This window comes from Nematolebias whitei, chromosome 1, assembly GCF_014905685.2.
Source record: "Nematolebias whitei isolate Nwh7 chromosome 1, NemWhi1, whole genome shotgun sequence".
NCBI classification, from domain to species: Eukaryota; Metazoa; Chordata; class Actinopteri; order Cyprinodontiformes; family Rivulidae; genus Nematolebias; species Nematolebias whitei.
In genome coordinates this window covers 60,419,318-60,436,616 of record NC_056498.1, presented here as the reverse complement: position 1 = coordinate 60,436,616, position 17,299 = coordinate 60,419,318, and the positions used below count along the sequence as shown (strand labels likewise).

At 37.8% G+C, this 17,299-nt stretch overlaps 1 protein-coding gene across 1 annotated transcript in view; it reads right to left on the bottom strand.

Annotated features, from left to right (window-relative positions):
- Positions 1 to 17,299, bottom strand: part of grid1a (glutamate receptor, ionotropic, delta 1a) — a 302,471-nt gene that overhangs the window by 105,165 nt on the left and 180,007 nt on the right. The window contains exon 4 of the mRNA XM_037679710.1: positions 2,224 to 2,429. Coding sequence (XP_037535638.1) covers positions 2,224 to 2,429 — 206 coding nt within the window. The remainder of the gene's footprint in view (positions 1 to 2,223; positions 2,430 to 17,299) is intronic.

The window sequence follows — 17,299 nt, the reverse complement described above, 5'->3', positions numbered from 1 at the left end:
TACAAAAAAAAAAAAAAAAAATCCCAAAACCTTCAATGGGAAAGTGAAATCACATTTCTAGAATATACCAATTAAATGAAATATGTAATGTAAATAGGTGTTTGCATGAATACTGACTAGAGTTGGATTCAGACCCAAAAATATCCAACCCGGCCCCAGCCCGTAGCCATAATTTCTGAACCCCACCCGACTCATTGACTTAATAGTAATTACAGGTCTGAGCCCAACCCCCGACATTTTTAATTAAGCTTTGACAGCTTTATTATTAACGGGCACGCTGCCTTTCATGGCTGTCAAAGCATTAAATTCCTGCTTCCGCCTGCATTCTGCATTATTCACACGTGGACCCTGCTCTGACATGTTTGCTTTGGGGTCTCACCTGTCTGGGTCGTTGGCCGCGCGTGTCCGCTGAATGCAGCGGCTGAATGAACGTCCATTTGGGCGATGGATCGCTTCCTGGAAGTATAGTCCCAACTGAAGCTTAACTGAACTTTATTTGACCTCTTTCAGGACCGGTCAAATTGCCGCATGCAGCTAGTGAAGGTATGGCAAGCAATGTTGCCATATAATTGGTAAGGGAAAAGATACATAAAATCCTCGTAAGGCTCTAAACACTCCCAGGATTTCTTTTAAATCATCAATAAATGGAAGACATCTGGAACATGTGCAAATCTATCAAGAGCAGGCATCCCTCACACACTGAGTAACCTTGCAAGACAGAGAATAGTATGAGAGACCACCACTCTGAAGCTCTGAAGGAGTTACCATCTTCAGCAGGTTGAAATGACTGGGCATACAATAACTGTTTCCCAGCTTCTTCACCAATCAAGCTACAAGGAAAAAGTGGCAATGGATAAATTATTTTAGAAGACTGGAGTCTCTAAATAATCTAAACAAAGTCTTGTCAATGTTTAAAATGTATTCATTTTACATTTTGACTTAAGTTTAACAGTTGTTATGACAAATATATAAAACAAGTGTTTAGGCAGGTTAATAATCCATTTAAAATTATGATTGATGTCATGCCATGCCATACGTTGATGCTGGTGCAGTGGAGAGCATCCTGTGCTCCAGCATCAAGTATGGCATGGAGGCTGCACAGCTGCAGAAAGAAAAGCTTTGCAGAGAGTGGTGAAGGCTGCACAGAAGTCTGTCGGAATCAGCCTCCCCACCATCACAGACATCTACACCTCCAGATGCAGGAAGAGGGCCACCTGCATCATGAAGGACCCCACTCACCCAGCACACACACTTTTTGCCCCACTCCCCTCAGGAAGGAGGTTAAGGAGCATTAAGTGTAGAACCACTAGACTGAGGAACAGCTTCTACCCTGAGGCTGTTAGACTCATGAATCTCTAACTAGAATAATCACTGTGAAAAACCATATCACGTTGCTGCTGATCTGTTTCATGTTGCTGCTGATCTGTTTCAATGTTGATGTGTTCATGCGTGCACATCTGCTCACAGACTCATGTTCATGTTTGTGCTGATGTTCAATGTGTTATGTTATGAGTGCTTAGTGTATATTTAGTTTATGTTTTTCTTGGTTCATATCTTAGATGTTATTAATGTTTTTCTTATTCATTTTATTGTTGGATGTAACTGGGACCTTGTGTACATAATTTCGCTCCACCACATGTACCACATGAGGTGCGAATGACAATAAAGAAACTCTGACTCTGATTGTGTAAGTTTGGATAAACTAAAAATGCCCTCTACAGACTTTTTTCTCAGTTTATGTGCTAAGCTTTTGATCAGTCCAGTAAAACTAAACTTTGTCTTTGGTAATGTGTTGAGGGACACATGAATGATTTATTGTAGAAATAAAAAGTCTGCTGGTCAAAGCTCCCCAAGATTTCCAGACTGTCTTTTGTTTTTATTCCAAGGTCAAGAAAAATCAAAAGGTGAAACACATCTTAGTCTCACCTTTGCCATATGTTTTGGGATTTGTCTGAGGTCAAAGCAGTCTCAGACAAGATATTGGATCATAAAATGTCCAATAAAAACTTAGAAATATATCTGTTCTACTCCTTTTTTATGGCTACAGTTGTGTTGATGTAAAATTGATCTGCAGTCACATCAGGGATGTCAGAAAATGTGTCACTGTTTGTAGATAATCATCTTTATCCTTTAAAAGCTTGTTTTCTTTCGCTTTTTGCTCATTGACTCTGCATGTGCCACTGATCTCATCATGAGAACAAAAGGCTCAGTGATCAAACCTACCTGGTGGATGAAGACCTGTGCACCACGGGGGCTCATGAGCAGCACAGCCCGCCGTAAAGTGTCCCGGTAACGGTTGAGCTCCTCAGTGCGCATGGTGTTGAAGAGGTCACTAAATACCCGACTGACATTGCGGTCCACCCTCTGCAAGGAAATGTCCAGGCCAAGTCGAGACGCCTGGTCCATAAAGGTTTGTAAACCTCGGATATCTAATGGAGGGAGAAAAAGAGAATATGAGGATGTGAAATGGGCAGAAACACTAACAGCGACAGAACTCTTCAGGCAGGTGCCGCCTCAGCCCTGAAGCATTAAATCACAACTATTGGTAAACAGCCTGCACCTTCAGCACCTGCACACGCACATTATATTTTCAGGCTTTGTTCCAAACGCTTCAAGGCAGATTTTATTCTCTGCTCCTGATGTAAAGCGTGACAAAACAACAAGCACTTTTCTCTTACTGTTTCCTGGGGTTTACAGAATATGAAGCTCTAGGCAGGTGTTGCTGTCCCTGCAGAGAACTTTGTGCATGCGTTTAGTTTGAGTATACTGGAAGCCACTTAAAAAAAAAAAAAAAAAAAAAAAACAGGACTGCTTGCACAAATCAAAGGAGATATGCAGCAGAGGGCTCACGATAAGCACAGCAATCCCAGCGGTCACGGGGAGAGCAGCTGCCCAGCATGTGCCAAGTCACGCTGCATTGATAATGGAAGCTTAGGAAAATCACTAAGACCAGACTTTTTTTTTTTTTAATTTACAATGAATGAGAGGGTATATGTGTGCTTTGCAGCGTCTTTGAAGGCGTGATGACTCAACTGCTTTCCTATAGAATATAGCAAGTGGAAGAGGAAAATGTATAGAGCCATAGTATAGCAAACTGGTATATGTATACATGTTCACACTCTTAAACATGTTTACTCTAAAAATAAATGGATGCTGCTTGAGGCCTAAAGCAAACCAACATGTTTTAAATGTGAAATAGAGCTGTATTACCCGAATAACATTGCTGATGCACTCTAGCAGTCAGTGCTATTGGAAAACTTAAATAACAGCAATACCATGTGAAACAAATCAAAATATTAGCTGTCTCGTTTTTTGGCGACTGGTATTGCCTTTTGTTTTGTTGGGTAACCTAGCAGTGGCACCTTGATCCTCCTCAGGAAGAAACCAACGTTCAAAGGGCAGAACAAAATGTGAAATTAAATCATTCATCATTTTGAAGTGTCTCCTCAATTCTCCTACAGCAACATTCCTTGAAAACTTCCTTCATCACATGCAAACACACACACCAGTTTCTTTGGTCTGATTTGAAATGGCAACCCTCAGTGGGATTGTTTGAATACAATAAAACAAGCTCTACCTTTGAGAAATAATTTCTTTTGTTAGAGTAGAAAGCAATTTCCAATTTAATCAGTACTTTATATTCCGTCATAATTTGATTCTTAGAAAAACTTCTAGTTTCAAAATTTACATTTCATTTTTTTTTATTTTTTTTTTATAATAGAGTAAAAATCTGTGGAAGCCACAGATCAGTTCCTAAATTCTGTCATCTCTGGCTGCTTGAATTTAAAAACGGATAAATTCATCTTTTTTTCTACGGGTACATTTAAAAACCAAGAAGCGGTAGTGATCTTTCTGCAAGAATTTTGATATTAGTTCTGCTGTGAGGTCAGCTCTATTGGCATTTGAAACATCCATCATTTGGTGGTCATTCTCAGCCATCCCTTGATCTGCTTCCAGAAAATGGCTGCATCACAAACGGAAAATTACAGAAACACAGACAAGTGAGCAACTCTATACTCCCTCAGCAAGAACCATCGGCATTATGTGAAACCCACAGGGTGAAACTTTAAAACATTTGTGGCAACTCAATACGTCAAACCGATGACCAACTCATGCAAATGATTTGTGTGAGAGCGGTGAAGGCTTCTAGCTTGACGTGAAGCTTCAACTATAGAAAATGTGTCAGATTATTATTCACGCTGGTTTCTTGGTGTCTGAATATAACTATATGCTGCACAACCTCAGTTTACTTAACAAAATAGTTTTATGTATTGGTAATAAACAGACCTAAATTATTTTGAAGAATAGTTCAGTTGATTTGATCAGCACATGGAGATTATAATAACTAAACAGTATTTTGTAGCAAAACTGACTGTTGGGTAAAACCTTGTATACCAATTCAATTCAGATCAATTCAGTTTATTTATATAGTTCCAAGTCACAACAGAAGTTATCTCAGGGCACTGAACAAACATTCATCTATATAAAAAGCAAGTTAACATAAATTATATAAGGAGCAGACTGCTTTGACTTTAACTTCATCGCAGACTCTCTTGAGCAAGCATGAAGGCGACAGTGGAAAGGAAGAAACCTTCAGCAGAACCAGGCTCAGGACAAGCGGCCATCTGCTTCGACCGGCTGGGTTTGATAGGAACAGATACACAATGGCAGGTTGAGAATCACGTTAAGATAAAAATTTGTTCAAATTAAAACTATAAAATTAATAATAATAATAAAGTGTTATATGTTGTCATCATTGTGTGTTTCCATACAATGGTGAAATTGGCTCGCTGCATTTAACCCATTCACCCCGAGGTGGAGCAGTGGGCAGCTGTTGAAAGTGCCTGGGGAGCAAGTGGGGATATGATGTTTTGCTCAGAGACACCACGAGATGTGCAATGACTGGGAATCAAACCTGGGACCTTCGGAGTCTCGAGCTGGCTGCCCTGCAACAATTCATTATGAGAAATTAGGTAACTTTGTCCTCCAGTAGTCTAAGCCTACGGAAGCATAACAAGTCAACCCAAACTATAAAATGTATCAAAAAGGAAAGTGTTAAGCCCAGTCTTCAAACTGGACAATGTTCCAGCCTTACGGACAGAAACTGAAAGTTGGTTCCACAAGAGAGGAGCCTGATAACTGAAAGATCTTCATCCCATTCTGCTCTTAGAAACTCTAGGAGCAGCAAGCAAGCCTGCAATCGCAATTTGAGATCTAAGTGCTCTGTTAGGAAAATATGGAAGAATAAGATCTATAATATAAGATGGAGCTAGGTTGTTGAGAACTTTGTAGGTTAGAAGTAAGATTTTGAATTCAATTCTGGATTTGAAAAGAAACCAATAGAGAGAAACTAAAACTGCAGATTAGGGGTTGAATGACTTCATAATTTTTAAACTCTACATTAACATAATAAAACTCGAGTAGAACTCGAGTACTTGATGACATCATAGGATCTAAAGATACAAAAATAAATAAATAAATAAAACTGCAAAAAAGGTCATTATTTCAAAAAAATAAGACCACAAACATTGGGAGCGTATATTATGCTCCTACCATTTATCATACAGCAAATAAGTCACAGGAAAACCTAAACTATTAGTTATTAATATTAAGCTGCAAAAGTAAAAGAAACGTCCGGCACGTCAAAAACAAAACTAAAAACAGTGGGGGGGTCGACCACCCCGCACCACCGCCAGCTGTGGTGCGCATTAGGTTTAGTTTTAGAGATTAATATGTTTATAGATTTTTTTTAATAGGTTTAGAGATTTTTTGCTTTTTGTTTGTGAAACAAGGTCAGAGGAAGCTGGTTCTGGTTCGGTCGATTGGACCCGGTGTTACACCATATTCTGTGACCTGCAACAGTGCATGCAACACCGTCTCCTACAGTCACAATATACGGTGGTCACAAAATATGGTGCAACACCGGTTCGCAACACGCTCCAAATAGTCAGGAAGTTGTTTCATTTTCTATTTGCTTACGGTAGTTTAACCGGAAGATTCATCTTTAGTGAAATATTTCCATATTATTGATGCATTTCTACCTGTTTGTCAAGACTGGGTCTGCTCTGCTCCATCCGTCTGCTTGGAGGAATCCATTTTGTAACCTGCGCCTGTGCGAATCACCTGATGCAATGACGTAACGGTGTCGTAATGACGTCACCACGAATACTCGACCTGAAATTAAAAACCTCGAAAGGTGCCCTAGGAATCGATGTGTAGATTACTCGAGTAGTTTGTTAAAGCCCTACTGCAGATATATGATCTCTCCTACTGACTCCAGTTAAGACTCTGGCAGCAGCATTTTGGATCAACTGAAGACTTTTTAAAGAAGTGTTTGGACACCCAGATAATAAACCCTTGCAATAGTCCAGTCCAGACGTAAGAGCAAACAAAATATTTTTGTACAAACAAGGATTTATATTTCTGTGAAGCACCAACGTAAAGCTTCCATGCAGTAAACAGCTCCAGGACTCCGATAGATATATTGGACTTCAAGTCAATGTTCCGAACCCGTAGCAGAGCTTTGATCCAGCAGGCAGCCATCAGTGATCGAACGAGCTGCAGAAAAGAGGATTAACGAGGAATTAAAAAAAAGTTTGATTTCTGGACATGTTTATCCAAGCGTCATTTCTGAAAACTGACCCTAAAAGTTTTAAATTTAAAAACTTTCAACCATATGTTCTGATTCTTACGTCAGCTTTCACTGACACAAGCAGCTGCTCGCATTCCATCCGGTCCTTAGTGTCTGTATTCTCCTTAACGTTCGACAACAGTTTTATAAAGCACAGAAAAGTTAGAAATACTCCACAAAGGATGCTTTAATATGCCTTTTCATTTCCATAGGGGAGACGCAGCCCCCGTCTTTACTGGTGATGATCAAAGACTTAGAAGTTTTTGCAAAGCTTTCAGGATGTGTCGCTGTTGAAAACTATGAAAAATGGCTTCTAGCATTCTGTGTTTACTCAACATTGAAATAAATCTGTCATAAAGTAATCACTGCTGTTCTAGCAACAATATTAGATAATTATAACCTTTTTTTCATTTCATATTTGAAGAGTACAAGGCACTGAGTGTTATAAACTGTCACTCGAATAATTAAAGCAACACAGAACGTCACTTCAGATTTAATTCCTCTTCCTTGTGTGTATAAAAGATTTATTCACCAAGTCACACAGTGTATTAAGATAAATATGGCTTTTGTTTTCTAAATGAAACAAACAGCAAATCGCAGCTTACTTCATGGTCGAGAGTCATATACAGGTACATTTCTTTCAGCTGCTTCCTTCTTCACTGAGTGAAGTTGAATTAAAGATTTGACCATTTAACGCCGGATTTCCTTCCTGACACAACCTGAGCTCAAACCTGCAACCTCATTACAGAACCGCATAACTGACCACCATACAGATGTGTCTCAAAACATTAGAATATAGTGAAAAAGTTCTATATTTTTGTCAGTCGTTACAGAAAATGAAAGTCGTATATTAGAATCATTACACATAGAGTGAAATATTACATGCCTTTTTCTTGTAAGTTTGATGATTATGGCTTACAAAACATGAAAAATACAAATCTTAGTGTTTCAGAAAATTAGAATATTACATAACCAGCTTCTGGTACCTTTTGGGAGTGTGGGCAGGAGCCAAGTCTTGCTAGAAAATAAAATTGTCATCTCCATAAAGCTCGTCAGCAGAAAGAAGCATGATTTTTTTAGATATGACATAATCATCAAAATTACAAAAAATAAATATTTTAAATATTTCACTCTCTGTGTGTAATGAGTTTAATTGTATGAAATGATTGATTTTTTTTTTTTTTTTTACTTTTTCACAATATTCTTTTTTTTTTTTAGATGGTCCAATATCATTTCCACACAGCAACAAATCAGTTTATCTGAATCTGTCATAATTTATAAGCGTTGCTGACGGGTGAGGAAATTGTTTGGAACCATTCAGGTTTTGTTCTCGTCAGTTGGTAGAGCTGTTCCCTCTCAGTGAGCTGGTCGCCGGCAGTGGTGGGCTGTAACTAAGTACAAGTACTTAATTACTGTACATACGTACATTTTTCATGTATCTGTACAGTACTTAAGCAAAGTTAAACGTGGGTACTTTTGATTTTTACTCCACTACATTTTACATTAAGTATCTGTACTTTCTACTACACTACATTTCTACAATGTGTTGCGTTGCAAGAGACATTCATGTTGTGTGGGGTTTTTTTTTGTTAGTTTGAAAGTAACCAATGGTGAGAGGGGAGTTGGTCCATTGAATCACTGCAAAGTGGACAGGTAATGTTAGACCCACCTTCAAGAAGAGCTGGGCCAATGACGTATATTCCAGTATATATGTCATTTAACTGGGTGCACCCACAGCACTGCTAACACACCCAAAATGGATTCTACTGCAGAGAGTCAGACAGAAGATACACACCACCCATGGCCTTATTGAAAGATTATTGAAAGATTATTGAAAGACTATTGAAAGACTATTCAGTTCAGCAGGACAGATTTTCTCTCCCAAAAGATCCAGATTGGACTCAAAAATCTTTGAAAACCAACTTCTTCTGAACTTGAACAAGAAATTCTTGCTGCAATATTAAAATGTGTCACTTCATGTTAGGACAGGAGACGAGAGATGTCTCCAAATGTCTCAACACTCAGGTCCAAGTTTTGAAAATGGTGTCAGGAAGTTAAAATAGTGTTCACTGTTGACCCATTACAAGGTTGACTAGACAGTATTTTAAATAGAGTTGATGACAAACTGGAGTTGAAATGATCAATGTCTGTTCCTTTGTTAGTTGTGTCTAATGCTCCTTTTGTTCAGGCAGACAACTTTTACTTAAACATGTTTACTGCAGTTAAAATGACACATTGGTTTTACTTTGTGTTAAATAAAAACTTTCAAAGGTATAATCATTCCTCGTTCTTATTTTGCTTAATGGCATTAACTCTGCATGTCATCCCTGAAATTCTGACGCACAGAATCTCAAGTCCAAGTGTTAACTGTGTCACAGAGTAAACACAATAAAAACATGCATTATCTGCAGCATTGTTCATTAAAATGACTCAACACTATTAATGTATTACAGAAAATATACATACGGTAGGCACACTTAATGATATTGTAAACATTAGGTTATACATTCAGCAAGTACTTTTACTTTTAATACTTTAAGTATTTTTAAAAACAAGTACTAATTTACTTTTACTTAAGTAAAAACGTTAATGTGGTACTTCTACTTTTACTAGAGTACATTTTTGTCTGTTTATTTGTAATCTTAAGTACAGTTTGAGTGTTTGAGTACTTTCTCCACCACTGGTCATCTGTTCAAATCCCGACCCCGGACCTTTCTGGGTGGAATTTGCACATTCTCTCCGTGCATGTGTGGGTTTTCTCCTGGTACTCCAGTTTACCCCCACAGACCATAAACATGCATGTCTGATTAGTAACTCTAATTGTCCCTATGAGTGAGAGGGTGAATATTTGTTTGTCTCTATGTGTCCCCGTGATGGACTGGAGACCTGTCCAGTGTGTCCCCCACCTCTAGCACAGTGACTGCTTGATATGGGCACCAGTGACCCCCCGCGACCCGAAAAGGAAGAAGCGGGTAAAGATGATGGATGGATGAAGAAATAATCAGTTTGGAAACTTTAGCAACTGGGTTTTTTGTTGTGGTGAACAAGAAAAAAAACATTTTATTAAATCAGTCCATCTTAGATGAACAAAGATATAAAGCTTGGCTATAAAAAGTAATAAAGAAAAAAAATGGAAGAGATGACAAAGTAGCTGCTGTAATGCACCCGAGGCCCACCAAGTAAAAATTACCAGCTGAATAACTATTGATTTCTGCTGCAGTTAATACCTTTTTTTTGTTTGTTTGTTTAATTTCATTTTTCTTGTAATAATCTTTGAAAAGGCTCCACATAGAAAACAAACAAACAAAAAAAAAAAACAATAACTGTAAACATATCTTGATGTGTAAGTTAGAAGCAAGGCAGCAGGCAAGCAAGAAGAGATTATTTAAAAACAGAAGTGTGAGGCCAAGTCTTTATGCCATTCTTAGTTTTTCCTACAAAATAATTGCATTTTAAAACGGAGATCAAAATGATTGACAGGGTTTAATCACCGAGATCATTGTTGGGTGGATTTTGCCATTATGTATAATTCAGTGTTTAATATGATTAAGTTGAATTAGATTTTCATTGAATTGACTGTTGGCGCAAAAAATTAATTAAATGTTTAATTATGTACATGATGGGAATGTACAAAACTGATCTAAATCATTTTCATTTCTTAATTATTGCTAAGCAGACAACATACCTATGAAACAAATACCTACATAAATAGTTTTTCACTGAATTCATTTCCCTTCTTTCTAAGTTATTCATCACTATCATCAGCACCAGTTGGCCTTTTTTTATTAATATCCACAGAGAAGATTTTTTATAAATATATATATATATATATATATATATAAAGATTGTGTTTTTAGTCTGCATGCTGGCAAATTTTCCACTCTTATCACTAAAACATGTAAGAGAATAGAACAGTTCTAACATTTTAAACCATGCTGTTCTCCTCCCTTTCTTTTGAACGAGTGCTTCAGGTCATCACTCTGCTGAAGGACCAAAGAGCTTTGCCTCAAACCAACTTTTATGACTTTGGGTACCATTTCAAAACGTCTTGGTAATCTTCTGATTTCATCATCCCTTTGATGCAGCGCCACAAGCACCAAGGCAGCCACACAATGTGATAAAACCATCACCGTGGTTTAGTTGCTCTTTTCGAGCTTGTTATTGTAACTGACACACTGCATGTATTAATGATCTCTTTGTCTTCTCTGTCCTTCTGAGACCCTGTTTGCACATAAGTGTAATCTTGAAACGTTGAGATTTTCCGATTGTGAAAAAGTTACACGCTTGCACAATAATGCTGTAATCGCAATCGCTGTTTAGACGAGACCACAAATGCTGTTGCATCCACTGTAGTTTTCATACCAAGGCACTAGCTGGCACTGTGTTTTATTTGAATTAATGTATTTCCATGACATGCACATGCATGCAAACACTTAAGCATGAAAGGAGTTGCATTCAAATTGGTGAGAAATATATGTGGCAATATGGCCTTTTTGTGTTACTTGCATGTTTTTATTTTTATACTTGCTGTTTTATTTTGGATTTATCCAACTTTGTAGTAGTGTTTGGGGATTATTTAACTCTGATGTGTTATTGATTGATTTATTTTTGGATTCCTTTGAGTTTGTGTTGCAAACCAGCGAGGCCCATGAGCAGAGGCGTGGCTGGGACGTGGAGCCAAGCACGCAGCTCCAGTGGGTCGTGCATGGTTGGAAGGTGCGTAGTCGTCCAGGTCTGGTGTCGAGGGCAGAGGACCAAGTGTTGGGGGTCGCTGGAAGTCGAGGTCGCCACGGAACGCCAGATTCAGGGAGGAACGAGCACTGGGAGATCTCTGGAGGTCGAGACCGCCTAGGAACACCGTGCAGTCATGGAGAGGACCAGGCCCTCCTTTCAGCTAAGACTCTGCTCCTTTTTCCTCATTCTGAAGACTGTTACTGACCGTGACGCCCCTCATTTAATCTTTTTTATTCTACAGACTGCTCTACCTGCTGGTTTTTAACATTTACACACTGTCTACTGTATTTTAAAAAAAATAATTTGTTGTAATAAATTATTGTAAATCTTAACAGCTGGTTTGTGAAACACTACTCACCCTTTCTGTTGTTTACCTAATTTTTATTCCTAGTTTAGCTACGTGGCATTGCTGACTAGTTTAATTTGTTTGTCTACTTAAAATAATAATAGCACCACTCGGCTGCCACATGCATGACATTTTTTGTGGAATGTGTGGAAAAACGTGACCAACACAGGGTGTAGCACATACGTTTCTGGTCAGAAGCTCTAATGAATCAAAAAGCATGAACAGCACAACCAGCATTCTGCTATTTGCCATTACTTACTCTTGCAAGCACAGAAAACTTATTGATTGCAGATGTTTGTACTGCACATGCGCAACTTTACACCAGTACCAGGCTTGCCTAAAAATGTCAACTCTGAGACCTGGATTCAAAAAGTTTTGGTGTCAAAGAAAACGATTGCTGTTGTCAAATAGACAAACAGCTGAAATGCAACTGAAAGGTTCTGGTTTTCTTTAAAAACGGCGTTGTGTAAACTGGATCTAATATTCTAGAGAGTTTGGGTGGACTGTGCAAATCTTTTACAAACTCAACAATTATATATTTGGCTTTTAACTGTACCATCCTCATCCATTGTCATGAAGAAGAACAACCTTTATTTTCTACTGCATTAACCCACCAATACCTGTCTGATACGGTTCAGGCACAATCCAAAATCAGATATGAGTCTCACCTTTCGGTTTTAGTTAATATTCAGATTTAATGACCAGACTCCATTCGGAATATCTGATTAGCACTTTTAACCCAATTGTTTGAGTTGTGTGCATATTCTACTCATTTGATTAAAAACATTCTAACCATGTGCCATGAAATGATAAGTGAAGGTCAAGAAAAGTCACCTTACAGACTAAAACATGGCAAAGAAAAGCAAATGGCTGCACAGTGCCAGAATCTGATGGTAATAACATCACAGTGCAGCTGAACAAATGATGAAATCTATAGTGGTGCCATAGGAAAGTACAAACTGGGTATTTATTTGAGGAAAAATAGAGTAAATTGATGTAATAATGTGCATCAAAATGAGAAACGTTTACAAACTAAAAATGGAACAAAGTTCAGAAATATTCTAATGACTCAGAAAAACATGAGCACAGAAATCAAGATATACATTAAACAGACTGAATTTAATAATTTTCCAATTTAGGGCTGTGGATGCATTTATAAATACTGCAACGGATATATTTGTTTTTATTTTACTTACTGATGATTTTTCACATTTATCGTAAAAGGGGAACTTAAACAATCTCTCCCAAGCATGCTCAGATTAATTTAAAATTTAAATCCTGAGTTAATAGTCATAACGGAACTGAAACTGTCATCTCTGGAGTCAAAACACAAAAATATGAAGTTATTTTTTCCATATTTAAGACTCACAGAATGGTAGAAAGCATTACCTGAAAAATGCTTTAAACATTAATTATATTTATTTTTTTGTAGGTGGGTCACATATACTGTACATGTAACGTGTATAAAAGCCCCTCTACTTAAAAAAATCTTTAAGACCTTCTGGATAAATGTAAAATTTGTAGAAATGAAAGTGGGAAGAAAAAAAAGCGACAACTATATGAAAGAGTGTTTTTACCCAGAGGCACCCTTGGCACTCTCCAATTTTCATGCTCCCCTTAATAGACTTGCTACAAACTCTGCATGAGATACCCTTTGTGTTTGTCCATGTTCTGACTCTGCCTGTTTTAATAAATGCATGTTTTACATCAGGAACCACCTCCTACTTGGGACCAAAAGCAGCTTAATCAATCTTAAACCTATTACCAGCCTAATTTTCCCCTCCTCTAAGAAATAGACGGTCTCCATGGGGAGGACAGAGACAGATGCAGCTGCTCTGTAGCCTTTACTAAGCATGTGTTAACTTAGAACAACCTGCAACGAAACCTATTGATGGCCATGAAAACCGAGCCTTGTTCAAGATTTTATATAATTGCATGCAAGATGTCTTATGCTCTTCTTGCTAGGATAAAATAACAATTTCCCATAAGCTTTTGCTTGCAGATAGTTTACCCCCCATCCTTTAACTCCCACATAATCACCTTTTGTTCACATACACACAACATTGACTGCTGTGTTAAACACACTTTAAACAGCATTTACAAAATAAAATGTATACTGTAATTACAACAGATAAGATATATTTAAAGCAAAAGCAAAAACAGCTGTTTTGGTCAGATCCTGTAAATATTATGCACAGTTACATGTGATATTAGCTAGCGAGTTCTGTTAACCCTCGGAGTCTGTGCTGAGGATAACTCAGCTACTACCACATCAAGCTTTAGCTCTGTATTGGTAAATTTGACTAAACAGCCATTTTTGTGTTGGTTGATTAGCTGTTGTGGCAATCTTCCAACCATCCATCTATTATCTTTACCCACATCTTCCTTTCTGGGTTGCAGGGGTCACTGCTATGTTTAGCAGTCATTGTGCGCAAGGGCGTCAGAAGCATCTGTAATGTGGGGGGGGACACAGTGTGTGTGTGCATATGTGTGTGCGTGTGCACCAGTGTGCAAAAAAGTGTATACTAGTGTACAAAAAGAAACATTTCACCTAGATTTCCTTATCTTAATCCACACATTTAAAACATGTTTCTCGCCAAGTTTGTGTAAAATCAGCTGTGAAGTTTGAAAGACATTTTAACTTTAATGCACTTTAACACACAACGTCAGGTCGGAACTGTTTGTGTTTATAGAGAAATAAAAAAACATCACCACAAGACTTTTTTTTTACTTGTGTTCAAAACTACTCATTTAAAGGATGTTTCTCACGAAGCTTGAGGACAATAAGGTGTGAGGTTTTACAGACATTTCAACTTTAATGCACCTTAACATGCAGCATCTTACAGCGTCACACACTTAGCTTAATGCTAAGCTAAGATGCTACAGACGTAGCGATCCACTTCTCTCAAGCATCCTAACATGCAAGTTCATGATCCTGACTTCCCCCGTCAACAACTGCCCGCATTAGTTTGCTAAACTGTCGAGCGAGCAACACAGAGGTGTCTCCACCTCCTCCACCTGTGAGCATTCTCTGCCCAGGCAGGAGATGCAGTAGAGAATCATGGCTGCTACGGACAGTTGTAGGTAACCAGGAAAACCTGGAGTGGACTTTTAGTGGTTTGAGTATTCTCCTATTAATCAAGTGGAATGGATTTGTTCACGAAGAACTAAAAACGGCGCCGACTGAATTAATGTTTCATGGTAAATGTGTGTGTATGTGTGTGTCCAAATTAAAGTTTTTTTTTTTTTTTTTTAATTTGGGGGAACACGTCCCCTTCACATATAATGGTTGCGATGCCTATGCTGTGCGAGAGGCAGGGGACACTAAAGATAGGTGGCATGTTCATCACAGGGACACAGAGAGACAAATGAGACAGCCATTCACTCACACTTATGGACATTTTAGAGTTACCAGTAAGCCTAACATGCATGTTTTTGGTCTTTGGGAGGAAACTGGAGTACCAGGAGAAAACTCCCATATGCAGAGAGAGGGCAAACACACGCCACCCAAGGTCCACAGCCAGGATTCAACCTGGCACCATTCTCAGCTCTACCAGCTGCGAGAGTTAATTTGTTGTAGATGCATATGAAAACATTACTTTTTGTAGAGTTTTTTTTTTTAAACTAAAGTCTGTCCAGTTGTTTAAAACAAAATGTGATAATTGTTAAATAACAGCTCATGCAAATGTTTGTTTTTAAGCAAAAATGCTGTGAAGTGTATAGTATTTAGCATATGTGTTGTACTATAGCACCAATTTATTTAGCCTAAAATGACTGTTATTGAAATATTTTTGTTTTGTTAGATCATGTGGCCATGGTGGCCATCTTTAACTGGAATGACTTCAAAAATAATCTGTTGTAGATGTACATCCAATGATTACTTTCTGAAGGTTTCACCAAAATCTGTCCAGTAGTTCATGAAATAATTAGCTAACACACAGACAGAGTTGACTCCAATAGTTAAACACACACAAATGCCCCCCCCTCCACACACACACACCCACCCACACCCACACACACAAATTAACACCCTTTTGCATTTGGCAGCGAGCAATAAAAATTAACTGGTCTTAACCTTGAAGCAGCCGACTTATGTCACACCGCATTCATCTTTTATGGGTCCCTTTATTAGTGTTGTAAGCAGTTCTTGAAGATGCATTAAGACCAAAAATAATTAATTTATTGTATATATTCTACATTTCTCTGGGAGACAAACAGGCAGAAAATGTGTCGAGTCAGCCTTAAAAAAATATTGAAAGAAAAGTAATTCCAAAACACTCCAACAACTCAAGTCCAACAAATGCAGTCGTGTGTTGATTTTTTTTTTTTTTGTTTGTTAGATATTTGAGCTTTGTGAAAGGAAAGCCTACAGCACAACAAAATCTGGTTTCTGCTAGAGTTTATCAAAAGTTTGTCTTTTTTGTAAGAACTTTAAACCCTTAAGGCTACTGTGGCTTTTTTTCTTTCCCTTTCTTTTATATTTATTTTTATAAAAACACATATTAGACCTCCATCCAGCATTGAGAGCCCAACCTAAATAAACTAAAGTGAAATAAAAGAAGCAGACCTGGCTTTAAAAGGACAGTGCAAAAAGGACTATAAAGAAAGACAAAAAGGAAAGAACAGGAAGCTGTGGAGAGAAAGTGTTGGTCATCAATAGGTTGTAGGACTGTCATATTTTATCTTCTATTAGTCTGAAAGCATGAAAGGCAGAACCACAAAATAATGTGTTGCATTAACATGATGTCATCCTACAGAGGAAGTAAAAGAGCAGCATAAAAATAAGTTGATGTCTATTGCTTTGAATGCATTGTAGAACAAATTTGCAATAGAAAAGTAAAAGAATCGCTGAAAATATAGGAGCAAATGGAAGCCGAAGAGTTAATCTTTTAGAAATTGCTTGCATAATGTGGGTTTTTAGGAGGTAGCGGGTGCAGCAACTGATACATTGTCTGAAACTGGAACGAGCTGGCTCCCCTGACATGCTCCATTACACCAAGTTATATTTTGCCCCTGAGGTCAGAGAAAACAGTTTAAACTTCAATATCTTACCTTGTATGCTCCTAATTTGGAGTCTAGTTTTATTCCACACTATTCAAAAGTAAATGTAGCAGGTAGATACATGTGGTATTTAGATTTGGGAAACGTATTTGTGCACAAACCAACAGCTGAAATAGCTGTGCTGGTTCTGATCATCTTAGGGCTTCTTATAAACTAATGGACTAACAGCAAATTGACATAAACGAAGCCTAAATTACAATTAATATCATATATTTCATCAATTAAAATTTATCCTCGCCTTGTATAGGATGATTTGCTGAGGAAAGCAGCTGTACTTTTGATGTCATGCATGTTATTTAGGAGGTTTTTTTTTTTCAGTTCTGGCAGTCTGTCTGGTTTCGTCTAACTCAAATATGAAAGGTAGAAAATAAAAGTGGTGAAAGGATTTTGGAATTTTAGTGAAAATCTCTCTTGTAGACATTTGTATATTAGCTGGAGATATACAAACTGAACGCTCTAATTCTTCAGCTGTAGATAAGCAAGGTGGCTTGTCATCAGTACACCAGATTAAATATGAGGTCAAATAA